Source organism: Apium graveolens, chromosome 9 (assembly GCF_009905375.1).
Source record: "Apium graveolens cultivar Ventura chromosome 9, ASM990537v1, whole genome shotgun sequence".
NCBI lineage: Eukaryota > Viridiplantae > Streptophyta > Magnoliopsida > Apiales > Apiaceae > Apium > Apium graveolens.
The window spans coordinates 284,556,284-284,583,367 of NC_133655.1; the positions used below are offsets into that span (position 1 = coordinate 284,556,284).

Below are 27,084 nucleotides of genomic sequence, written 5' to 3' on the forward strand. Positions count from 1 at the left end.
ATAATCAGAATACGCACAAATCGTTATAATCGTTTTTCCGCACCAACAAATCAATTACATAAAAACGGAACTACACAACGGAACTGATTATACACACAAACGTAGGTGATTATACATACAAAACGAACCAATTACAGTTCATTATACATACAAAACGAATTACAATACACACAAAACGGAACTACACAACGAAATCATCCCTAATTACAGTTCATGAACCCTCACCCTAAAAACCCGAAATCATCCCTAATTGCAATGAAATTACGAACCTGGAACGAGAAATCAACGAAAAAGGATGGAATTGGGTTGTAACCGCCTGAAAATCGCCTGAAAATCGCACCAATCGCCTATGTTTCAAACTCAGTTGGATGATTATGTGATTATACTGTAAAACAGGTTCTTTTTCGGGTAAAACTGATAACCCGTCTTTCCGCGTATATTATCAACGGAAGGTAATTAAGGGTACTTCTGTTTTTACCTGTTCCGCGCATAATAAACGCGGAAGCCCCTCCCTTCCGCGGAAAAAAACCGCGGACCACAAAAATACTTTTTTTAAATCTTGGCTATTGGATGAACCCAATAGCCATGAAACAATGTATTGATTAAGGATTACCTGATATATGATTGTCGGGAACAATACCCTATTTTATTTTGCCAAAGAGGCAAGTGTAGAGTAAAACGGGCCAAAAGCCCTGTAAGTTGAAATTATTGTTACCCAAACATGCACTTATTCTCGAATACGCGTTAGACAAGTGGAACTTCATATAAGCAACTAAACCCAAGTCTTTTTGGCAACTTCGCTAAATAAATCGGCTAGATCACAATTCCATCTCGCCGCATCCGATACACCGTCAACTCCTAAACGCCGATTCATCTCGTTTCCTCATCTTCTTCTCTCCAACTCCAACTCGCCGTCTATTTTTCAGGTACTTATTAGCACTCCCGTCACAATTTTACTAATATCTAAATTTCACCTGTAAATATTTTTGCTGTTTTTTTAATATTAGTATTAATTTTGTGTTTGTCATTGTAATTGAAGCTCAACTGTTTGATAAAATGCCCCACTGAAAAAAATATCTAGTCTAATTATTTTTGCTTTTAGTTGTGATCGTACTTAGTATTGACTAGCTTGTCATCTAATTGACCTATTTTTCGCAATTCACATGATTTCTAGTTAGCGGTAGTATTGACTAGCTTGTCATCTAATTGACTTATTTTCGCAATTCACATGATTTCTAGTTAGCGGTGTTGAATAGGGGTTAAGTGTACTAATTATCGGAAAGTCGAAATGTTTAATGTGATTAGGTTGTTGATTATTTTTTTTAGGATTATAATGTGTGTATGAATAGATGTTGTTATGTGCAGCGTTATGGGATTTTGAATTGGGCTTTAATTGTTTTTTAGTGTCTTAGTGTGAACTGGAGGGAGGCAAGAGAGGGATTAGATGCGATGATGAAACGTTTGGTTTATATTAATGACGATGACCAAGCACATGATCTTTATTGTGACAATCGCATATCGAACAGGAAGTATACAGTGTTGAATTTTCTTCCGAAAAATCTTTGGGAACAATTCAGGTAATTTATGAGTTTTTGGCGTCGCTTATGAGTTATGAATCTAGTAGATCATTATGCTCTTCGATTGTCTTGTTCTTTCATTTGAAATTGTTCGGTGGTTATGGAATTATTAAAGCATCCATAAAATGTTCTGAGAACCATGTGTGTGTTTGACTGAAACTGGTTTAGAATTTTTTCAATTTCATTTTATGACATCCATCGATCCAAATTGGATTTAAAAAAATAAAATAAAAAATTCTTATGCTCTGTAACTCTAACTCAGAGATATGCATAAATAAGTTTCTTCAGTTCTATCATAGTTTTTTTTCTTTTTCTATATAAGCTTCGCCTTAGTTAAGTGTGCATGCATTTTTTTAGTCATTTAGCCTGTTAAGCAGACCTAAAAATTCATTCTGATGTATGGTCACACTAAATTCTATGGAAATACAATGGTTATTGTACCATAGAAGGAATTAATATTACAGTAGTTATAGTTAAATATATGCGGCACGTTGTTCTTTGAGTATTCTTTGATGTAGACCAAAGAGAGAATCTTGAGTACACTTGCGAAAATCATTATTTTACGTATAAGTTTTTTTTGGTATTTTCATGGTGAACCAAGCTAAGAAAAGGTGGAAACTAAGGATAGACCTATCTTCGCATGGTAGAACCACATCTAGTTTTATTTGAGTGTGTGTTATTAAAAATTAAATATGTTTTATTCTACGACTATCAAAAGGGACTCCACATGAGGAGCGCACGAAATTCTGGAAGCCATTGAAAAATAGTGTTTATGGAGTAAATCGGTTGCACTGAAACATTCTAGAATAACCATGTTAAGGTAAATAATCTACGACCACAAGTATACTAAGAAAAATCTATCCTCGTTTAAATCTACCTTTCACTACTAATCTTTTGACCGTAAGTAAATGAAGGAAATAATCCTTTGATGATTATCATCATAGAATAATTTTACTAGTTCACTTGCCAAATTAAACTAAACATGTGATAAAGTATAATTGGTTTTATATCCGAAAATAACATATAATATCTGTAGATAAATTTTTAATTCATTTATCTGCACACTTCTCCTTACAGTTTATTTTACACAGTTATCATCGTTAATGTATGTTCAGGTCATTTCGCTTTAGTTCTTGGTTTTATCTCTAATAACGTATCTATGACTTTTGCTCTACAGCCGATTTATGAACCAGTACTTCTTGTTGATTGCTTGCCTTCAACTTTGGCCGCTTATAACGCCAGTGAATCCTGCGAGTACATGGGGGCCACTCATATTTATCTTTGCAGTCTCTGCAACAAAAGAGGCATGGGATGATTATAATAGATATTTATCAGACAAGAAAGCTAATGAGAAACAAGTGTGGGTTGTTAAGAAGGGAGTCAAAAAGCATGTATGTGTTCTCTATTTTATGAACTAATATTTTGTCGTATGTGTTATTTCCGTTTTTTATTTGCTTTTTCCTGGAACCGAATTAGGGTGTAACCTTTGGTAGATCACAAGCTGGTTGTAACCATTAGCTCTACTTTTAAATGCATTTTTTGGCTCAGCATTTAGTGATATAGAAGTTCTTATTAACATAGTGAAGTCATTGTGCTAATTGTTAATTGAGGATGGATGTAATATGAACCATAACACGAAATTAATGCTTACTTTGAGAGACGCCTGTGAACAACTTACAAACAGATGAGAAAATGTTAAATGTTGGCAATGTCCACGGATATTTAAATAAGTAAAACTTGTTCTAGGTGGGGAAGCCATTTGCAATTCAACATAACTTTGGACAAAAATTGTTTAGACTTTAGGGGAAGATGGGATCGCAGATGCCACTATTAATATAATCCATAAAGGTCTAATTACTTAAGAAACAGTTTTACAGCAAGTGATTAGACTCCAATATATTAGTATGAGTATCCCATCCAAATTATTATTACGACAGTGATTAGGCGATCAAATCAAACAAGTACTGAAGGACCTTTTGTTCTACATGGAACCCCAAAAATAAAAAAATTGGATAAAAGAGAGTAGAGGTTCCATGGTAACATCTGAGCGCAATTGATGGCCTCAAAATATGGACTCATCCATTTTCTTATCATTGTTTTGGATTTCATTTTCGACACAGGTGCTTTTCCCTGTTTGGGTTCAAGCCAAACCATCATAAAAAAAACTTTTGCTTGATCAGGATTAAAATTCAACAATTTATAAGAACAATGGTGAGCAAATAAGCATCTGGATAAAAATTGTACGAAACCTATGTTAGAGACATGGATGTTGCGGTGGAGGTTTTTACGTCATTGTTTTGTGCAACATAATAAGATATGCACAGAATGTCAGATGATCATCAATGAAATTGTGGTTCTTAATAGCCTAATAAGTTGAATTGGACATTTATTGGCTAATTCATTCCAACATTTGTAACTGTTAAGATGTTAAAATTTAAAAAGATTACAAACCTTACATTTTATTTTCTTGTGACTTGTACACTTTGTATAGATTATCTTTGGTGCTAACTTTTTCACCGGGTAAATACTTCTCTGCAAACTTTGTAACTTGTAATTGATGAGTTTCACTTGCAGATTCGAGCGCAGGATATTCACGTAGGTAACCTAGTGTGGCTTCGTGAAAATGATGAAGTGCCATGTGATCTTGTGCTGATTGGGACATCTGAACCACTAGGTCTTTGCCATATAGAGGTAAATTTTTTATTAATGCTCTAAAGTCTATTATGAATGGGTCTATGCAGTCACTATCTCTTCAAGCAAGACTGTCTGTGAATGCACGATATATTTTATAAAATCTTTTATTAAATGTCTGTAAGTATCTAAACTATATTACATTCCTTGTAGACATGTGCTTTAGACGGTGAAACTGATCTTAAAACACGAGCAATAGCTTCTGCTTGCGCAGGAATAGAGCTTGAATTGTTACACAAAATCAAGGCAAGATATCTTATTAATTTCGGTTTTCTGAAGGGTTGATATTCATTGTAAATAACAATTCATGTGCGTCTTTTTCCACAGGGTGTGATAGAGTGCCCAGAACCAGATAAAGACATTAGAAGATTTGATGCAAATATGCGGCTATTCCCTCCATTTATTGATAATGACGTGTGTCCTTTAACCATTAAAAACACTATCCTGCAATCGTGTTACTTGCGAAATACGGAGTGGGTCTGTGGAGTTGCCATCTATGCAGGCAAGTTCCTTTTTACTTTTTTTTAATTGTTTGGTAATAAGTGACTTAGGATACAGTTGAATGATGAACATATTGGTGATGTGTAATTTATTATGAATTCATTTATTGTCAATAAAATAACCCTCAAGGACGTTATTTGAACTTTTAAAGATAAATAAACGTGCATCATTTCATGAATTCTTTGTTTAAGCAAGACCTTTTAAAGTTAAACTAACTACTGCGAAATCTGCTTTCGTTACATCGAGTCCCTTGTAAACTTTACAACAGCCAAAACTAGTAGAATACTATCATATCCATTGTCGCTCTCAATGTCAATGTGCCCTTCACATAAGTTTGTTATATAGTTTCTCTGTCAATTTCTTGCATGAGAGGATGATGTGGATATCCTCTTATATTGCAGGAAATGAAACTAAACTGGGGATGAGTAGGGGTGTTCCAGAACCGAAGCTTACAGCAATGGATGCCATGATTGACAAGTTGACCGGAGCTATATTTGTTTTTCAAATTGTGGTTGTAATTGTTCTGGGCGTAGCTGGGAATGTCTGGAAGGATATAGAAGCACGGAAGGTTTGTATGCTGTCCTGATATATTTGTAGGAATTTGCATAGTTGAACTCTAATTTAGCGTCTACTCTTGCTAATATTGAATTGTATGTATCGTGCAGAGCATTTATTTCTATTGAAAGCCTGTCTACACTGGTTCCCTTGATAGTTTCTTGGATAGTTTAGTATCTATAAATAATTTTCATTTTAACTTCAGTTTTAGTTGTAGCAGTAGCTTACTCTCTCCTGTAATTTTGTATATATTCTTTGACCCACACTTCCTGGATTTTCTCATGCAGCAGTGGTATGTTCAGTATCCAAACGAGGGTCCATGGTATGAACTGTTGGTCATCCCACTACGTTTTGAACTGCTGTGTTCCATCATGATACCCATATCAATTAAGGTAATTTTATCATCCACTTCATCTATTCACTTCCATCGCAGTGGCATAGATACGTGATACAAATTTAAGAACAATACAGACTATGGTGTTTTAATGGCAAGGGAGAGAGAAAAACAGTTATTCGAATAAAAGCCAAGTATAATCATAAATTCTAATTACCGTCATCGACACGTGGTGATTACATCATTTCTTTCAGAGTAGTGAGGATAAATTATAGGTTTACTTGAAAAACCAAGTAAATACCGAATGCAACGTTTTCCTTAAGTTATTTCTGTAAAATGATCAACAACTTGACTAAGTCCCCAGCATCACCTAATCTCAACTATGACAAATTTTCCATATTTAGTCTTCACCTTGTAACATGCCTGTGAAGTTGAATTTATGTATGTATGTTTTTCTCTTAAATTATCTCCTTGATAGTTTCCAGTTACCAACTTCGTGTAGAAACATTTTTTGCTGATGGAGTTTATTTTCTCCAGTTTTAGATAATTTGCTTTTCCGTCTCAGGTATCCTTGGATCTTGTGAAAAGCTTGTATGCTAAATTTATTGATTGGGACCAGGAGATGACTGACTTAGAGACTAGGACTCCATCTCATGCTGCCAAGTAAGAAAAGCAATGGTCACCACTGATTTTATGCAGATAGACATATTATTTGTTGTATTTATGTAAGTTTTATTTCCTTGTATGTGGCAGTACAGCAATAAGTGAGGACCTGGGGCAGGTTGAGTATATATTGACTGATAAAACTGGGACCCTTACTGAAAACAAAATGATTTTCAAACGATGTTGTATTAGTGGAACTTTCTACGGGAATGAAAGTGGGGATGCACTAAAAGGTTTGTTTATCATTTATTGTTGACACTCTTCTGTTTACAGATCTAGCTTAGCTAAAATGCTAAACACAAGCATGTTACATGTAAATTTCTGAAGGTCTGCAGTGGAATACCTGGAACGAATACTCGTCTTTAAGATATTAATAATAATACATTGCAGGGGCTTCTGTATTTTGCTCATTAAACTGATAAGTTAAAGCAAAATCGTAATGCATACATAGATGTCCCTCCCAGTTCTTTATATTTCAAAACTTTCTAAAAATATTAAAATTTAAAAACTCAAATGGACCTACTACTTCCCTGCACCTTTCATATCTATTACCTAAATAGTGATTGCTACCAGTTACCACAATTCATCCACTTTCTACTAACTTTCTTTTCATTTCTTAACCTCCGTGCCCAACCCACATGTAATACATGGCATAACAACCGGTACACCATAGGTTGGCCCAACCCAGTTCTCTCGTACTAGGGTTGGATCCTCTCTCTGCCCCATTTGTATTGTTCACTAGTCAAGTTTCACGTTTAATTTAGTCATATTAAAAGAACTCTTAGTTACCAACATTTATTTTAGTTTTTGAAAATATAACCCAAATTACTAGTTAATTTACCATATTTAACGAATGTGGAATGTGGACAAAAATTTTGGGACAAACAAAAAAGAAATTTTGGCCTTATCCATAGTCTCAACCCTTTATGACAAGTTAGCTGACCAATTAAAAAATACCTCAGTTTTCGGTAAATATATTAATCAAAATGTTAATTATAATTTTACCTATTTATATGTTATAATATTACGAGTACAGACATTACTTTTTCTTATTGTGCATTTCTAGCACTTTTGTTTATACCTGATTCCTTAATTTGGTTTTGTTGTCTGTGACGTAAATTGCAAAAAAGGTAATATCGAATGTGCCTTATCTTGTAGATCTGAAGCTGCTTAATGCTGTGTCTTGTGGTTCCCCCGATGTTATCCAATTTCTTACGGTTATGTCAATTTGTAACACAGTTATACCCATGCAGAGGTGATTTTAGTAATAAATTATATTATGAAATTCTTCTGAAGTTGGTCTATTATGAAGAAGGCATATATACGACCTTTTTCCATCACTTATTATTCTCATCTGCCGTAATGCCATGTTTATTTATAATCTGTGCAATTTTCCATAGCAAAAATGGAGTGCTGTCATACAAAGCTCAATCACAGGATGAGGAAGCCCTCGTTCGTGCTGCTGCTCAGTTGAATATGGTTTTTGTCAAGAAGAATGCCAGTATTCTTGGTACACAATCACGTTTGAAAATTCATATAACATTAAAATACATATTAAGTATGTGCAATTATGTGGTAATGTTATGTTAACGTACCAAGGATGGTTTCTTTATGTTTTTATGTTTGCAGAAATCAATTTCAATGCTTCCTTACTACAATACGAATTGTTGGACACTTTGGAATTCACTTCTGATAGGAAAAAAATGTCAATAGTGGTTAGAGACTGTCAAAAGGGAAAAATTTTCCTTCTGTCCAAAGGAGCAGATGAGACTATTCTCCCTTGTGCACGCACCGGTAATTGTATATTTATGTATAACTATGTCATGAAGTCCCTCTTTTGTAGATGATTTGTCAATTGGTTACTTGCCTGGTAAATTAGCTACATTGATAATTTGTAATTGATGTTGTTCTGCAAAGTAGGGTTACCTAATGTGTGTACTTGCATGTCGACTACTTGTTACTTAAGACTCTGGGGAAGATGTTGGATTAAAGGAAAAAGCAGGCTTTGAAATTTAATTGCATTCTAGGTGGGCTTAAGGTCGAGTTTTTTCCTTGTGTCCTACAGTAGTAGGGGCTTCCTATGTCACTAGAGACACCTACTTTGGAAAAATGAGCAGTTCAGTACTTAGTGGAAAGCAACCTGCATGCTAACTTGGTTCTTTCATCAAAAGCTGACCAGTTTATGCCTACTTAGTAATGTTTACTTTTAACAAGATTTTATTTTCAAAAAAATTATATTTACACAATTCCTACAAATTTTCAGGACAACAAACAAGAACCTTCTCTGAAGCTGTTGAACAATATGCTCAGATGGGTTTGAGGACATTATGCGTGGCTTGGCGTGAGCTACGCGAGGATGAATATCAAGAATGGTCATTGAGCTTTAAAGAGGCTAATAGCACATTGGTTGACCGAGAGGTACGACATAAAAATTTCTTCACCATAAATGTCTTCACTTCTTATATAATCTTTTATGGGTCATTGAGTGTGACTGAGATTACCTGGTTTATAAATTTCTGTTTGATCATTTAAGTTTTGTGTTTGCTGTTCTCTACCTTTCGTTGGCATTTTCTCAGTGGAGAGTGTCTGAGGTTTGCCAGAGATTAGAGGTTGGCCTTGAGATTCTTGGGGTGGCTGCAATAGAGGATCGTCTTCAGGTGAGCCATCAAATTTTGTCAAAATTGTATCAGAGCCAATTTGATTTTGTTTGGAGGCAAATTCTTCTTGCTCATAGAACTTAAAACTTTGTTTCTGCCTTGTACAATGATGCAGGATGGTGTACCCGAGACAATTGAAACACTTCGAAAAGCAGGGATAAATTTTTGGATGCTAACTGGAGACAAGCAGAGTACAGCCATACAAATTGCTCTGTCGTGCAATTTTGTTTCTCCTGGTAGATTAACATACACTTTCATCTCTCTATCTTATAGTTGCTTGTGTACATTGTAACCAGTTTTTTTACTGGCTGGATCTGGAGGGTGAGTATGAAGGAGAGGGATCAGCAGAGTAGTAAATAATCTTCTCATTTGCCTCGACAGGAATACAGCTGTATTCATATATGAATATTTCTTTGTCCTTTTTTCGTGCTTAATTTTGTCCCTAAAAAAGTAAGAAACATAGTGCATAATAGTCTGCAGATTGCCGAAAGTATCACCGAAGAGATCATTCTTTAGTATTAGACAAAAATTAACTTTAAAGGGTACTTCAAAAGAGTTATTTATTACTAATTTATTGAACTGCCAGCTTATCTAAATGCTTGATACGGGAGAAAGAATTTAAATATTATGCCGACATGAAACTTATATGTGGTCGAACATTGTCACTTGACACTGAAAAGCCCGAGCTCCCGACCTATATAACATAGCTTGACGTATTACTGCTACCAAGTGCTACATAAATTTTATTTAGATCGGTGGTATATATAGTATAGTGCAAGTCAACTGTAAATATATGACAAGGACCACAATCTAATGTACTGAATATCTTGAACCTATTGTGCTCCTTGTGTTTTAAGTTTCCAAACTCTTTAAATTGCTAATTTTGGATAGTTGACAGAACCCAAAGGTCAGCTCCTGCTTATAAATGGAAAAACAGAAGATGAAGTATGTCGAAGTTTAGACAGAGTTCTCCTCACAATGAGGATCACCAATTCAGAACCTAAGGTGAGAGTTTAGCACCAGAGTCCAAGTTTACTGCCAAATAATTAGCTTCTTACCCTGCTATGATTTTTGGAGTTGTATTACTTGTACACTTTTAAATAGATGAAGTTGTTTACATTAAACTTCTGTGTGAATGATTAATATGTATTGGCATTCTGCCAATTGATGCGACATATCTGTATGCTGAAATATATATATATATATGTATGTATGTATATGTATGTACATGGTATGGCACTAATGGTAGTGCTATTCTGATTGTCTGTTATCTTTGATGTTATGTTGATTATTTTTATAGCCTCTCAGAGTAAGAGAGGGGTTGATGTGGCCTCAAACAGGTCATATCTCCTTCTAGAAGGATATTTCAGTAGGTAGTCCCTGACCCTGACTCCATGGTTGTCCGGAGCAAGATCGTTTCTGGATGTGTCCTCAACATTACCTAAACTGCCCTAACCTTATTATCACTTGGCACAGTTTCATAATGATAAATAGTTTAAAAGTTTTCCTTTTATCTTGATTGGAAGTCGTATCAAGCTTGTTCGTCCGTCATAAAATCTGTTTAATAAAAGCAGAGTTAATATCAAAGATGTTAAAAAGGCAATATTCCTATCAGCTCCTTGCCATGGGAAGACATAAGATTTTACTTCTATAAGAATTTATTACATTGCCATTTACTTGGTTGCTAAAATCTTAGTTTTGGTGGTCAATGGTCATAATCTCCAATGTTGTTTATAATTAATGTTTGATTAAGGATACCAATTAATTTCTACCAATTTTTTATTTGCTACTCTTTTTCTTCAAAATTATTTTCCTCCTTTATATGTGTAACTGAACTCTGTTCCCTTATATTAGGATGTGGCTTTTGTAATTGATGGTTGGGCTCTTGAAATTGCACTGAAGTATCACCGAAAAGCATTCACAGAGTTATCAATATTGTCAAGGACTGCTATTTGCTGCCGTGTTACACCATCCCAAAAGGCGCAGGTATTTTTTTTCCTTTGCTAGGTTAGGTGCTCTTTTTCAAGAATATATAGGTTTACAAATATGTATTACCTTTGTGACACTCATTCTTTGTAGCACAATCTGACATGTATATGATACCTCTATTTTTTAAAATGTCAAAAAAGTTTTTATGCTTTTTTGTTGCTGTGTGATCTCTGTTCAGGGAATAAAAAATGTTTGGAAATTTAAAAAGGCCCATGGATCCATGTGTTTCCCTAGTATGGTTACCATTTTGCATTATTAAAAAGTAATTCTGGTTCCTGTTAAAGTTTACACGTAATGCAGCTTCCTATATCACCCTTAAAATATAGACTTAATTGCATGAAGATGGTATGCGTTATAAATTATAGTTGTTTTGCACAAAAATGGTTAACATATAACAATAGGCACCCGTATGACTCATGTATAATTTTCTTGCCACCCGATTGCATTCCGTTAGTTATCTTTAACGGACGTTAGGGTTTTCATAAATTAAAGATGTAATTGCACGAAGATGGCCTAATTATAATATTTTTGCACAAAAATGATCAATCAAGTAATTAAAAATCAAAGAGCATGTATAAAATAAATCAATCACGGAATTAAAAACCAAATAGCAGCTACAGCCTACAAATTAGCAGAATAAACTTGTTTTTTTATAGAGAAAAACGACTTTCCTCTTGTAAAACTACAGAATCACACCTTAATCTACATTTTCGGAAATCGCATACTTGGTCACCCGATGCTATGGAGATAGCCAAGACGGAAAACAATACTTTAATTTATATTTCTGGGACAGAGCCAAGACGGAAATAGTAAACCATATTTCAAACATAAGCATTTAGAAGTGTATTAAACTTAACGCCTTAATCTTCATCTTCTTCGTCTCCATCTCCGCCACTAGTTTTTTTCGAAACTGCCTTATGGTTCCTTCGCTTAACTCTACCAGATCGACCACCACCAAAAGGACTCGTAAGTGAGAAGTCAATATGCTTATGGTAATACAGTTTCACCATGAACGAGGGAGCATTCATCACCTGCCTTCCAAAACTGTAGTATCCACATAAAATAAGTGTTAAAAACATGCATATCAGCCATTTCTTGCTTAGAATTATGTAATTTCTTATATCCATGTACAGTCTGATAACATGGAAAAAATAATTAAGGATAATAATGAAGAATACTAATGTACCAACATATCATGAATCCAAACTCCTATCGAATTGTAGGATTCAAAATTTTATGTTAGGCAACATCTAGAAGTGATAGTTAGAGAGCATCAAAGTTTTACATCTTAAGAACGAGACAACTCATACAAAATTAGCACATTTTTAATAAGCAGTATAAGCTAATGAGCATGATGTAAAGAAACACCAAAATATTTCAGTATAAAGCCAACATAGATGGACTAAACTAAAAAGAGATTTTCAAGTTATACAGAAAAAGCCAAGAAATACACACAAAGTCATGCACTCGACTTCACATAAGAAATCAGCAAAATTGTTCTTTTCTACGGGGCCTGGGAAAGAACTATAGAAAGATATGTAGTTGCTCTTTAATTTTTAATTCCGTGATTGATTTAATTTGTAGATACTCTTTGATTTTTAATTCTTTGATAGATCATTTTTGTACAAAAAATTTATAATTCAGACCATCTTCGCGCAATTACATCTTTAATTAAAAAAAAATCCTAACGTCCGTTAAAAATAACTAACGGAATGCAATCGGGTGGCAAAAAAATTATACATGAGTCATACGGGTGCCTATTATTATATGTTGGTCATTTTTGTGCAAAACAATTATAACTCATGCCATTTTCGTGCAATTAAGTCTAAAATTTAATCTTCTTATGACTATAGTTTCTCATTAGAAAGATGGGGACAATAGGACACATGTAATTGCCTGCGAGCCCAAATTATTTTTCTTAATAATAATAATGACAATGATACAAAAATGATGTATTAAATATTTTTTTCATGTCTTTGTTTCTGCTGTAATGTTTTGTTTTACCTGAAAAAGGCATGTTTTGTATTTGTTATGGCTGAACTGTTGAGGTACATTTTTTATTCAGCTTGTAGGGATCCTAAAATCATGTGACTACAGAACACTGGCTATTGGGGATGGTGGAAATGATGTGAGGATGATACAACAAGCTGATATCGGAGTTGGCATAAGCGGAAGAGAAGGACTGCAAGCAGCACGGGCAGCTGATTATAGCATAGGAAGTAAGTTCTCTTAATCACTCGTGAGGGGGATTTGAATGATAGTGTGCCTTTTTTTTAAGTTAACATGAATGAAAATTTAATCAGATGGAATAAAAGTGGGATTTGAAGTGGAATATTGAAGAGAATTAGAGCTACAGTACAAGTTATTTATATATAAGGTGTTTGGTTGGTTCTAAAGTGGCAATGAATCTGGGAGATATTGCCACCTTATTGTATGTCACTAAATATAGGGGACTTGCTTGAATTTTGAGAATGTATTAAGATGAGAGATTATAAACACAAGTCACTTATTATGAGGCGACTTGATTGTATTTTGAGAATTTGTAAAATGAAAGATACGTGTTTACAAATTATGATGCATTACCTGTAAATGCATGTACATTTATAATATATTATTTGACCACATAAGGATTATAATCATTTTGTATATTCCGATGCCCAGGGTAAGGCTGATTTATTCAAAGTTACTCGGAGGAAAATTAAGAATCAGTTCAGAGCATAGTTCAAGTAAAGTGGGTTTGTTATCAAAGACATCACTCATTTTATCTATATATATGTATATCAAATTAATCACTTACTGTAAAAATGACTCGTCACTAATTTTAAAATTCGTATCAAGAAGATAATCTGGGGATGACTTAATTGATACATGTTTTCAACTTTTCAGTGACCAAGTTGATATAAATTTTCAAATTTGTGTCTAAATTGATTCACTTTTGTAATGAGTGATTCACGTTTATATTTGGATGGAACGAGTGACGACTTTGATAGTTTAGAGTTTAGTTCAAGTAACATTAAATTCTGTGAGCATTTGGAACCACTCATGTAGGGGTTTTGGACAATATACCATTTGTGCGGGGGCAATTTGTCATTCACATACTCCTAGGTATTTGGTCTTACTGAAGGGATACAGAAGGCAAAGGATTAATGAACATGTAACCCTTTCTTTAATGTGAATTCTTTGAAATGTGATGTTTTGAAGACATAGATATCAAGTTTTCAATCTCAAATCAAGATGCAGAGTATATATACTCTACAGCAGTTGTTGTCATCTTATATTCATGTACACTGATTGTATACTTAGAATATAGATATTATTGTCTTTAGATATATTATGTGTCCAATGGCATGATCTACCCCTTGAAATTTTTACTATTGCTTCTGAAAGAGTGATTGCTGGTTCTAGTGTGGTGTACCATGTGTCTATAGAATCAAAGATTTCATTTAACAATTAACTTCACCTGCCTGGAGGCCCTGAACTATGTATTGATTTGTTACTCCTTTTTTTTGCTCCTTTGCCTTAGTTTGCTTATGTGTGTGCACCGTCTTATTCTTACCAAATTAATATTTCTGCTCTGGAACTTATGTCCAGTTTTATTAATACAATTAATTATCCTCTTTGCAGAGTTTAGGTTTCTAAAAAGATTAATACTTGTACATGGACGATACTCTTATAATCGGACAGCTTTTCTGTCACAGTATTCCTTCTACAAATCCCTTCTGATATGCTTTATCCAGATCTTGTGAGTTCTCATGGATAGTTTTTCATGTTCGCAAATCTCTATGTTCTCTAACTTTTTTTGAGTAGATTTTCTAGTATAATTGTACTAACATGAAATATGTTCAGTTTCTCTTTTGTTTCAGGTGTATCTGGGAGTAGCCTTTTCAATTCTGTCAGTTTGATGGCTTATAATGTTTTTTATACCAGCATTCCTGTTCTAGTTAGTGTACTTGACAAAGATCTTAGTGAAAGAACTGTGATGCAACATCCTCAAATATTATTTTATTGCCAAGCGGGAAGGTTTGTTTTTCTCAACATTTCTGCCTGTATTATCAGTCACAAATTTCCCCTTGAGATATGTTTACAACGTTGACAAGGGGGTGGAACACTCACTGTTAAAGCCTATTTGTTTCCGGCTGATTATTTAACTAATTTGGAATTTATGTGAATCAGGCTTCTGAATCCTAGTACTTTTGCTGGATGGTTTGGCCGGTCACTCTTCCATGTGAGTACTGCACAGCTTAAACCACATATATTCAGCTACTCTTGCAGTCTTGTATCCACTACTCCTACAATTAAGAGGCCTTGGAAGCCTAAAGAAATTCAAGTTTCAATTTATCGAGGAAACAAAGTTTCTCTAAGTCACTGATATAGTAGATTAGGTCCTAAAGTTTAGTCATGTTGACGGCGCTGATCTATATTTTAACTAAAATTCAGGTTATACACACTTTGTGGTTAAGTTGAAGGCCACTTAAATCTCCTGACCTGTATCAACTGATTATCCTTCGGAACTCATCATGTGCAAACCATAAGACTTTTAAACTTACAAGTCTGTGTATAAGATTGTCAATAACATTTCTGTAAGATTGATCTGCTATAGGTCACATACACAACAATTTTTTTAATAGCCCCTTATTTTTTCGCACAGAAGTGTGTTAAACTAGTTTTTTTTACATTATTTTATCTCCTTCCTTTATAGTTCCAGTACTAATACTTGAGGAAATCCAGGCAATTGTTGTATTCATAATCACTATCCATGCATATGCTAATGAGAAAAGTGAGATTGAGGAAATGTCTATGGTAGCACTCTCTGGATGTATTTGGTTGCAGGCTTTTGTTGTCGCAATAGAGACCAAGTAAGTCACCTTATTCATTTGCATTGTAGTTTTGAGTGTGGTCCTTCAAGACTCTCTCTATAATTCTTATAAGCAATGTTTCATTTGTCATATATTATCAAAACCAAAACCTTGGGCAAGTCGAATGGATTTTTGGTATGTTAAGTAATGGAAGTATTCATGTGATAATTATATATACATAGTTTAAAATATGTTAAAGTTCTCATTGATTATTGGTTGTTGAGTTATTTGGAATTATTGTAGTGATTTGAATTAGTTAAGATTACCTTCTCTGACGTATATGGATCACACGGTTAGTCTCTCTTCTGACCATGAAAATTGTGTCTGGTGAAATGTAGTTCGTTCACTATACTGCAACATCTAGCGATATGGGGAAACCTGCTTGGATTTTATATCATCAACTGGATCATCAGTGCTGTGCCAGCAGCAGGAATGTACACAATAATGTTCCGCCTGTGTAAACAGCCATCTTACTGGATCACTATGTTTGTGAGTTTTCCTACCACATCAGCTTTCATGCATTTCTCCTTCTAAGTAAATATATTCCAGTGTTATAATGCTTTCTAGCATGTCCAAAGCCTACTATATCTAGAAATTCTGATTTATTTTGGTTCAGAGTGCTTCGTAATCATTTTCTAATTTCTTTTCTTTCCGTTAAGTTTTAATAGCATATATCGACCGTCACAAGGTAGATGATTAGTCTATGAGTTCGGTTCACCTGTCTTTCTTGTAAGCAATTACTAGGGTGAATGGGTGAATGGGTGATGTTAATTGTTTATGGTAACAAATAATAGCAAGCGTTGTGAGAAACAGTCAGCCCTACTTGTTGTATTTACTGACATATGACCGTTATGCTATGGCAGCTCATTGTTGTCTGTGGGATGGGTCCGGTTGTAGCACTCAAGTACTTCAGGTATACATACAGATCAAGTAAAATTAACATACTCCAACAAGCCGAACGTTTGGGAGGGCCTATCTTGTCATTGGGCAGTATTGAGACTCAACAACGGTCTCTAGAGAGAGAACTTTCTGCATTATCAATTTCTCAACCAAAGAGCAGAAGTGCAGTATATGAACCTCTTCTTCTGGATTCCCCGAGTGCCACAAGACGATCTTTTGGACCAGGACAGCACCCTCTTCTCGATTCCCCGAGTGCAACAAGACGATCTTTTGGACTAGGACAACACACAGATTTTCGCACAAGAAATTACAAGGACAACTGAAACATAAAAAATCAACCCGACAGCAACCAACACACAATTGTAGCATATAGTTAGGTTTAGTAAATTTTCCTCTGTAAAATAGAATTATTTCTTGCAACTCGAGTATAGAAAGGTGGTCAAGCAACAGAATTTTGGTTATATTTTCTGCACAAGCACTTGTATTTCATATTAAACTAATAATTCAATGATCAAAGATCCCATATTTGTTATCATTTTCGTCTCGACCAGTTCCAAGCAATGTATTTCCGCTAGTTTTACAAAACATACTTCCATATTGATTTATTATTATGGGCAAACACAGGAAAATTAATATTTCTTACTTCTCTGCAAGATCAGGTAAGTTTACTGCAAAAGAAATTTAATCTCCATATATGATTAAAAAAATTATGTACTTGGGCCATAAAATTTGAATTAACTCGGGATGTCAATTTTCATAATTTGATAAATGTTAATATAAATATAAAATATGTGATAAAAAGGTTTACAGGAACTGTATCTGGCTGAAGTTAATTTTTGGGGTGTTGGTCCCAAATGTCACTTTTTTTAGTCAAATGGCCTCCAATGTCACTTTTTGAAAATTTGGCCCCAAATGTTACTTTAAAACGGAAGATCATGTACCGTTTTTATAATTATTCAAAAACGCAGATGCACTTTCCGTTTTTCCCCTTTTTTTATTTTTTTAAAATGTCAACACATGATTTCAAAACATGTTTTTAGTGGTATAACGTAACTTCAAGTTTGGTTTTTCAGGATAAACAAACTTGAATTTGCGTTTTCAATATCTTTTAACCCTGCAAAACATGAGATGAAATAACGTTTTGAATTTTTTTTTTTTTAAAAAGTTGCAAAACGTAACACGCAACTACGTTTATGTTTAAAAAGAAAAACGGCAAACGAAGTTTTGTTTTAAAATGACATTTGGGGCCAATTTCTCAGAAAGTGATATTGAGGGCCATTTTGTCCCAAATAGTGACATTTGGGGTCTTTTTTCAAATTAATGCATATAACAAATGTATACCTATCTTATCAACTATATGGACAATATCATAGTACAGCAGAAATTTTCCGGACAAAGGGTACTTTCTGGATCATGTGTCCTATAGAATGATGATAATGCACAAATTGATCATCAGGAGTCTAACTCATTTCTACTTGATCAAAAATCGTATTTTTTCAGTTTCCATTGGTGTCATTCTCATTACTTCTCTTCTCATCATTACAGTTCTCCCCGTCCAGCAATTGGGTAGGCGGGTGTTCCTCTTCTTTTGCTTTGGCAATTGCTACGCTGCCTAAGAAGCTGGGCTGATTTGTTGAAGAAACAAGCCTTGCCCACATTCTATCAGTTATCACGACATAGTTCCGGTTCTCATTAATGCGCTGCACAAAGAATTTCCAGTAAACAATCTAGCCACATTACAATTGGAAAAGGAGAAAGAAGAAGAGCTTGACATAATTGTTTACTTTTTCCTCCTACTAGGAGAGATTTTAGAGGGTATTCGAGGACAGAATCTTATGTTCATATATAACGTGCAAGACAATTTATCTAATCACAAAACACTCAACGTCAGTTATTACTATAGTGAAGATGTCTTGTTATGGATGTCTTACATTGAAAGGGATGTATGTCTGTCTACCATTAACAAGGCCACTTGTGTAGCCTGTGTACCCTGCCATTGCACCGTGAACGCAACTTTGAGCAAGGAGAGTGCAATACACACTGTCAGATGCATTACTCGGAATAGCACGTATCATGTAGGTAGGATCTGCCACAATAACAAGGTCACTCACTCCAAGTTAATTGCATAAGTTCTAATGTTCATGCAGTGGAAAAAGTTAAACGAAGGCACATATAAACTTACTGACCAATATATTTGAGAGTGAGTGACATCTTATTCCTTGCAAAATGATCCTACAACAGAAGAAAAGAGTAATTCCATAAGCCACAAAAGTCATATTTCTTTAAAAGTCACTAAAAATATCTCATCTAACAGCTTCTCTCAGGTTACGTAGATGATTCTTGTGCAAGACTCCACAATCATGCACAAGTCTCAGGAATAACATGTTTATTTGAATATACATGCCATTCTAATGTAATGCAGCTATAAGAACATACACTGCCCAGACAAAGTGCGTAACTGTACTGCTCCTGAGGGGGGCACTCTCTTTCTCTGACCGGTTATATATATAGTGTAATATTACAAACATTATGAGCTCACAGGCTTTCATGATGCTGATAAATTGATTAAACATTTAAACTAAAAATTACGGGGAAGGGGTTTTTATGCCACATCGGACAAAAATAATGCGAGCACACTCAAAATTAACTTGTGTAGTAATAATGTAATATTTCCTCCAAGTCATATTATAACTTAAGTTGATTATATAAGACAAAGTTCATGTAGTCTAGTGGATATCCCTCTCCTCTTTGGTATAAGCAGCCGAGGGTTTGACCCCAATGGAGTAGGGTGCATGTCTCTAGTTGATCTTTATCAGAAAAAAGAAAAAGAGGTAAATTTTAACTTACAAGTTTGGAAAACCAACATAGGCCATTTAATTCGGTACAGAGAAATTGTTAAAAAGGACAGGAGAATAAAATTATAGCATGCTAATACCTTAATCTTTTGGGAAATCCACAACCCATTATCTGCAAGTAGCTTGTTCCCTGAAGCATCTTGCTCGTTTCCTAAGTTCAGATCCTTGTCAAGAAGATCCTGACCCGCTCCTTCTGCTATAACAATAACCATGTGTCCATCTTCTTTAAGTCTTTTCTCCACATATTCAAACAATCCACCTTCTCCTTCAAGATAGAAGGGTGATTCTGGAATCAAGCACAAATCCACATCTCGGCTGGCAAGAGTGGCATACATAGCAATGAAACCTACATCATAACATCAATCATAGGCATGAATACATATGGTGTCAATCAATGGCCAACATAGTAAACTTTATCAAGTTCCCGGTTCCCGCATCTCGTCAGTCAGAGCTATATTACAGCTGTAAAAATATGTTCCGGTATATAAAGCTTTCATCACATGTGACTTCGATACACGAGGGGAAAAACAAAAGAGGTACTCAATTAGTCAATTCAGCCAGGCAACCGATATTAAAAAGTTTTTTTTATTCCTTTTTGTTGCCCTTACTTACCCTTTACAGTTTTAAATATGTACTAACTATTAAGGTGCAATCTCCTAGTCGCGCACACATAAAGGATAGACTTCAAAAGTAAAAAAAAAATCAAATGTGAAAATTCAACCCTGCTACCCAGAAGTATCATGGAACACTTTAGGACCAAATCCTAGACACTGCCCTTCTTTCATAGCAAAGGGTCACTTCGAATCAGAGTTAAAAGAACTCGATATGCTATCGGTCTGCAGATCCTTGTATAGCTCAGGGAAAATTAGACAATTTTAGCCATAAATTAGATTCTATGGTTACACCAACATATCACTTGCACTCTGTAGTTAATACCCTATTTTCCAACATAAAAATTTTCAACATACATTACAAGGCATAAAGTATTAGTTACCACAATAGCGGCCCATTAGCTTCACTACTCCAACACCGTTCTCGGCACTTTCAGCTTCCACATGCGCAGCATTGATGGCGCGTTGAGCCTCCTCAACAGCAGTATCAAAACCAAATGACCTATCAATGACCTAAGCAAGGAAGCGGGATGTCACAAAGCTGTTTATGATAATAAAGGAAGTTTCCAGAGTTTTACCAAATAAAAGAGGACATAATAGTAAAATAAAATAGATGCTATATAATAGAGAGTTTTTAAGCATAACGTCCAAGTTTAAGCTGAAACCAAGGGTCGTAATTAGACTTGACAAATAAGTTTCACTGCATCTAATGCCTCAGCTTGCAGAAAATGTATTTTCGTATAACAAACTCAATATATGACTAGACATTAATGAATGATAATACCGGAATGTCATTATCAATAGTTTTTGGGATCCCTGCAATTGCAACTTTCAGACCACGCCGTCTAACTTCCTGCAATGAGATTTCACTATCAGAAAAAAAGATCATATTATTTTACATATAAGCTTCTAGAAAGATATCACATCATGTACCAGGCCTTATGTGAATCAGGATATGGTTTATGGTGGAACTTGGTAGATATGTTGATATAAGGGAAAATAATTGCGAGTTCTAACAAATTCTACCCCGTTCCCCACATGCTGCAGTACCTGCGAAATCTTAATGGTACCTAAAAGAAAAATATATGCCGCCTTGCTCATGATGATATCTGAATGTGGTCTTGCTCATTTGGATAGTATATGAAATTGTCAAATATCATTAGTGAAATAATCACTGTAGTAAAAAATTAGTTACTACAATAAGTAATAGTACTAAAAGGCCTGTATGCAGCTTGTTGGTTAACTATTGTCACTAGTTCACTAGTTTAGCATCTATTTTTAGTTTACAGTAGTAATTTTATGGGCAGAAATTTCTATATCTGTTCTATAAACAGAGGCCTCGTTGTAGTATTTGGAGAAGTAAGAATACAGTTCATTTCTATAAGCTTCTACCCCAACTGAATCTCTCTTCTCTCTATAATCTAGCATTCTATTCCAGTTTGTAACAGATATATTCACTACTGATTTGGCAGCAATACTGTCACTTAACTGCTCCTGTAGTCAAATATGATTAGATGGTAATGAACATTGCTGCATTTGTTGGTTAACTTATTCTTAAGGTTCCGGAGTCTGGACTAGTGATTGGAAAGGTAAGTACACTCCATAAATGGCACACAGGAATGTTGAGCAAGACAAGGACACGATTATTAAAGAGGCCAAGAACAGAATGATGCCGTACACAAGATAAATGCGAGTAATGACTTTCAGCAAATTATGAAGCATCATATGTTCATATACCACAAACACATAGTTGAAGTAAGCTGGTTAATATCCTTCCAAAGAATCATACCTCAAAAATGACAGAAGCACCTTTTTGAGTCCCATCCCCTCCAATGATATAAACCTGAACCAGGACAACACATTAGTGACAAGACCGTGTCAATAAAGCAAAAACGTAAGAGATTTTAAAAGAGAACATTTATAAACACTGACAATTAAAAATGATAGTACACAATGTAATATTTCCCCGACCTGATTAATTCCTCGATCCTGAATACTGTCAACAATCTTCATCGTATCATGCCCCCCACGAGATGTCCCAAGGACTGTCCCGCCACGCTTGTGGATGTCATTTACAATTTTTGGTGACAAGGGAATAGTATTTCTTGAATAGAAACCCCTATATCCTCCCTGCACGGCATAATCATAGACGATCAGAAAGCAATACAGTATTGTTGAGTGCATTGACACCTAAAACTTGGCATTCATGTTGCTATTGAAGCAAGAGACTAAAATTTGTGTCTATGGGACAAGGAACAATACAAGTAGCAGAGGATTTCTACAGAATAAACATACAGTATTTCGAAAGTGTTTCAAGTGCCTTTAAAGATATAGTCTACTCATAACAAATATTAATCCCAAAGAAACCACCCAGACGAACCTCTATTCCGAGGACTCTTGTGACGCCATACATGTGATAGAGAGCACATACAATTTCCCTAATCACTGTATTTAGCCCAGGGCACAATCCGCCGCATGTTACAATACAAGCATGCACCTCATCTGAGCTAAAATACACCTGTGGCATTGAATACATGTGTTAGCAAAACTATATGCATCAAAATTTAGTTCTGTTAGAACTGGAAATCGTAAACCTTCTGGCGTGGTCCAGCACGTCGAAAATGTATCCCCCTTGGACTATCCTTGTGAACCACGACCTATAACAATTAAGAAAATAAAGAATTATACCAGTTATACATGTTAAGCAACTATGAAACTCGATTTCTTATGCAAAGTACAATCGAATATAATATATAAGCAGAGAAATTGAAAAGGCATGCTAAATGGCCATGTCATCCATAACCTAATAGGCCATGTTCTGGAAGCAAATAGAACTCTGAGCCATACTGACTTGTTATCTTCTTTCACGAATACAAAAATAGCACACATTAAGATTTGGTGCATATAAGTCGTGTTTTTTACAAGTTTTTACTTACATCACGGATCCATATTGCAATTGTTGTTGCTATAGACGCCAATAGTAACATTTTAAATTAGCAACAAAAAGAAAACAAGATGAGGGTAGATGGTCAGATTGGTGTAACAACCTTATAGTATAAAATTTAAATATTTTAATGAATTGAAAGAGTGATAGATAAGATACCTTTTTGGGCACAGTATCATCATCGTTGACAAAGTACTGCCTGAAATCAAAAGCCAGCCGAACACCTTAAATTCTGATCAACCATAATCCACCGCAATTTAATGTAATAAAACATCAAATGAGGGAACAATGTAGCATATTTGACTTACTTTACTACTGAATATGCAGGATTAGACCGCAACGGATTAGGATACGTCTGCCAAAAGAAACATGTTTATTAACATTGAGCGATAAAATCTGATTTGCAATTTTCATTTATTTAAGATACATAGAAGGAAAAGACAAGTTCACTTTCATTTATAACAAAAAAAAACAAACAAACATAACATAGCTGAAAAATAGTAAAGACCAAACATGAACTAAACAACCAAAATAACCAGATCCCAACAACATAGTAACTACATTATCTTTTCTTAATGCACCCATCTAAAACTCTAAATTACACAGAAAAAAAAAGAGCAATCTTGATTCTTGATAAAGTAAAAGTAAACAGATCAGGTCTAGAAAATAAGCATTTAGACAGGGACAGGACAAGATAAATCTAGTGATTCTTAACTACCAAATTAGACATCTTTAAACTACAAATCCAGTCAAAACTAAATCTTTAAACTTACAGACCCACATTACACATGTAATACACAGAGACGGGGAGAGAGAGAGAGAGATGGGAGAGAAAGAAAGAGAGAGAGAGAGAGAGAGAGAGAGAGAGAGAGAGAGAGAGAGAGAGAGAGAGAGAGAGAGACGGGAGCGTGAGAAATAGATGGGGGGAGAGAGAGACGGGAGAGATATGGGAGGGAGAGAGAGAGAGAGAGGGGAGCGAGAGAAAGAGATGGGGGGAGAGAGACGGGAGAGATATGGGAGGGAGGGAGAGAGAGAGAGATGGGCTTACAGGAAGGCCATCCAAGTAATCATTCAAGTGAGGAACATCTTCAAGAACATAACCATCGCCACCATTTTCAAGTTTGATCATCTGGGTATCGCTACCATTGCTATTACCATTCTTTCCTGCCATCAAATAATCCTCCTCCTCACTTTCTTTATCTTCTTCTTAACAATTAATTAATATCAAACACTATATATTGCACTAGCAAATAAAAAAGAATAATATTCCCCACTAATGATGTAAAAAGAACATGCGCAAATCTGGTGTGTATGAAACCAGTTGTATATTTATATACAACCCCTCGCAGAATCGTAGAGAGAGGGGACAGATAAACCCACTTTTCGAGATTGTTAAGGGCCTATATATACTGTACTGTCACCGCCCCCTGTTTTTCTGTATTATGGGTGGGAAATAATAGTTTCTCTCTGGCACGTATTTTAACATGAATATAAAGTATACGGTGGGAAATAATAGTTTCTGTCTGGCACGCATTTTAACATGAATATAAAGTATATGTCTAAAAGTTTTTTTAAAAATTTTCTTTTTCTGAATAAAAATAGAATGTTTATACTTTTATTCAGAGAAAGAAAATTTAAAAAATATATATACAACTATACTTTATATTCATCTTAAAATGCGTACCGGATACTCTTTTTAAAATGATAACAATTAGGAGAGGCGGAGGGAGTAGTAAAAGAAAATTTATAAGTGAAAAAATATGTTAGGGATGATTAACCTACCCTAATCGGTCTTGCAAGGGTTCGCTCGGTTGGTCAAAAAGGGATAACTATCCTCTTGGTCACATGTTCGAATCCCATGAGATGATTATGCATCCTGAGTCAGATAATGTAACTTAAATGCGTTTTATCTGCGTTCACGTGGTTTGCAGACTATTGCGTGAGCCCGTAGGGTTTACCCAGTGCGCACACCTAGAGGGTATCGGCTGCGGGTTACCTGCGATAAAAAAATACCCTAATCGGTCCTTTTATCCGATAGAACCTCGATAAATAAATATTCGATAAATGAATAATCTCGTTAAATAAGTATTTTTCTCGATTCCCATATAATGAAGATAGTGTATTTTTTACCTCAATAATTTAACGATCTTCATCAATAAATAAAAAAATTCGGTATTAGAGATATTTATTTATTTATCAGAATTTAACCGTAAGTCGAAAAATGTGTATGATACATTTTATAAGTTAGAAAATGTATATATTTTTTGAATCTTTTCAATATATAATAAGAGAACATGGTGATAATATTTATGAGATTAAAAAGTCTAATTGAATTGACTAATTTATCCATGTACTTTAAATTATATAAAAGAGGTTGTTGGGAGGAATTGAACCGAATCTTTACATTCACAAGCACATCATCTTACCAATACACAAAACTGTTAGTTAAGTTTTTTATCAAATACATAATATGTGAGTGTCGTAAATAGCGACAATTTATTTAACTTTAAACATGATTACTAAAATATTTGTATAGTTAGTTTTGATCAATTGAATTTGAGATATAAAGTTAAATATAGTACATAAACGGATCATTACTATATTTATTAAACAATTTTTAATTTGAAAAGTATGTCTCATACATTTTTAATAAAAAATAAATTGTACATGTAATTAATTTTTTTAATGTTGAAAAGAGATACACTTATATAAATAATATATATGTGTACTACATATTTAGATAAGTTATAATTAGTGTATTTCAATTTATTTTGAATTCAAAATTAGAATTTGACCCATTTTTCAAAAAATACTCGAAATTTGACTAAATGACCTGCCCGTAAATACCACGTCACTACCTAGGTTTAATTTAAATTACAAGTTCGACTAGAAAATCTTACCAACAAAGAAAAGTTTTGTGATATCGTATGTTGGTAAAAATTAATATCTTTGAGCTCTTTATAGGATCAAATCAATTGATAATATGTATCAAAATTACCAGCTTCAAAATCAGAATTTTACCCATTTTGAAAAAATACTCGAAATTTGGCTACCAGACTCAGCCGAAAATACATCATCACTATCTAGGTTTAATAAATTTAAATTACGAGCTCGGCGAGAAAATCTTACCAGTCAGGATAAATTTTATAATATCTTATATTAATAAAAATTAATATTTTTGAGGTCTTTATACGATTAAGTCAATTGATATTATGTATCAAAATTACTAACTGATTGGTTTTACATTATTACATATGAAACTTGACCCAATATTTAAATATATTCAAAATTTGACATGAGATGTCATAAGCCCCGTTAAAACTACGAAGATATATTAAATCGATTTATTTATTAATGTTTCACTTTAAAAAAATAGGTTTAAAATATTATTCAATGATGGTGAATTTATAAAGATGTGCTTCTAAAGTCCTACTTTTTTCATTCGATTTAGAAAAAATAAACTACAACTATAAAGTAAAATTAATAATTTTCATAAACATGTTATTTGAAAAATGGTAAGACATTTGATGCTTCTTCATAAAAATATAGTTTATCTATTGTATTATTTAATTAAAGATATATTTATATTCAAATATTTGTGAGACAAATCCTAGATTTATATTATTCAATTTGATATGGTTATTATAAGTATTCATATACATAAAGTCCCTATTTTTTGTGGTGTTCTAGAGTCTAAAATCATGACTTTATATTACAATCCAATCTAATGGTTCAGATTTTTTGTTTCCAATAATTTAAAAACTAAAATTATAAACTACATGATATAAACGTGTGTTATGGTGTTATATCGTTAGTGTTCAACAAATTGAATATTTACGTGTTCTATAACGTGAATACGTATGTTCTTCAAACCGATCATGTTTTATAAAATCATATATTCTGCAATGTTCAACTTGTCAAATATATGAGATTTGCAAGATATTTATTAAA

General features: G+C 34.2%; 2 protein-coding genes across 4 annotated transcripts; one reads left to right on the plus strand and one right to left on the minus strand.

Moving 5' to 3' along the window:
- The first annotated feature begins 713 nt into the window (after nucleotides 1–713).
- On the plus strand, nucleotides 714–17,258 carry LOC141683404 (phospholipid-transporting ATPase 2-like). Of its 3 annotated transcripts, none has more exons than XM_074488111.1 (25): nucleotides 714–926; nucleotides 1,405–1,577; nucleotides 2,755–2,968; nucleotides 4,152–4,268; nucleotides 4,422–4,514; nucleotides 4,596–4,770; nucleotides 5,171–5,337; nucleotides 5,615–5,716; nucleotides 6,224–6,321; nucleotides 6,412–6,554; nucleotides 7,480–7,576; nucleotides 7,722–7,831; nucleotides 7,951–8,115; nucleotides 8,585–8,739; nucleotides 8,898–8,978; nucleotides 9,094–9,214; nucleotides 9,877–9,983; nucleotides 10,833–10,964; nucleotides 13,033–13,186; nucleotides 14,592–14,709; nucleotides 14,814–14,987; nucleotides 15,141–15,192; nucleotides 15,696–15,823; nucleotides 16,162–16,312; nucleotides 16,687–17,258. In XM_074488111.1, the coding sequence occupies exons 2-25, from the start codon at nucleotides 1,450–1,452 to the stop codon at nucleotides 17,044–17,046; spliced, it is 3,342 nt and encodes a 1,113-aa protein (XP_074344212.1). In that variant the 5' UTR covers nucleotides 714–926; nucleotides 1,405–1,449; the 3' UTR covers nucleotides 17,047–17,258. The 3 variants fall into 3 exon arrangements, with proteins under 3 accessions (XP_074344212.1, XP_074344210.1, XP_074344211.1); XM_074488109.1 differs by having other exon boundaries at nucleotides 715–926; nucleotides 5,612–5,716; XM_074488110.1 differs by having other exon boundaries at nucleotides 715–926; nucleotides 1,413–1,577; nucleotides 5,612–5,716.
- A 790-nt stretch (nucleotides 17,259–18,048) lies between these two features.
- LOC141684095 (ATP-dependent 6-phosphofructokinase 3-like) lies at nucleotides 18,049–24,530 on the minus strand. Its single transcript, XM_074488933.1, has 13 exons — nucleotides 24,182–24,530; nucleotides 23,442–23,488; nucleotides 23,293–23,332; nucleotides 22,784–22,846; nucleotides 22,570–22,707; nucleotides 22,161–22,319; nucleotides 21,979–22,032; nucleotides 20,974–21,042; nucleotides 20,573–20,702; nucleotides 19,659–19,924; nucleotides 18,910–18,955; nucleotides 18,655–18,809; nucleotides 18,049–18,423 (listed from the first exon to the last, which is right to left on the minus strand). Exons 1-13 carry the CDS (start codon nucleotides 24,302–24,304, stop codon nucleotides 18,220–18,222), a joined length of 1,494 nt encoding a protein of 497 aa, XP_074345034.1. The 5' UTR covers nucleotides 24,305–24,530; the 3' UTR covers nucleotides 18,049–18,219.
- Nucleotides 24,531–27,084: the final 2,554 nt, after the last annotated feature.

What these genes read in the sequence shown, in the direction of transcription:
- LOC141683404 (XM_074488109.1), top strand. Translation starts at nt 1,450, where the DNA reads ATGATGAAACGTTTGGTTTATATTAATGACGATGACCAAGCACATGAT. An exon ending in TGGAGTTGCCATCTATGCAG is followed by an intron (nt 4,771 to 5,170) that starts GCAAGTTCCTTT and finishes CTTATATTGCAG; the next exon opens with GAAATGAAACTAAACTGGGG. An exon ending in GTTGTCGCAATAGAGACCAA is followed by an intron (nt 15,824 to 16,161) that starts GTAAGTCACCTT and finishes GGTGAAATGTAG; the next exon opens with TTCGTTCACTATACTGCAAC.
- LOC141684095 (XM_074488933.1), bottom strand. Translation starts at nt 24,304, where the DNA reads ATGGCAGGAAAGAATGGTAATAGCAATGGTAGCGATACCCAGATGATC. An exon ending in CCTGCATATTCAGTAGTAAA is followed by an intron (nt 23,333 to 23,441) that starts GTAAGTCAAATA and finishes TTTTGATTTCAG; the next exon opens with GCAGTACTTTGTCAACGATG. An exon ending in GTGCTTCTGTCATTTTTGAG is followed by an intron (nt 21,043 to 21,978) that starts GTATGATTCTTT and finishes ATCTCATTGCAG; the next exon opens with GAAGTTAGACGGCGTGGTCT.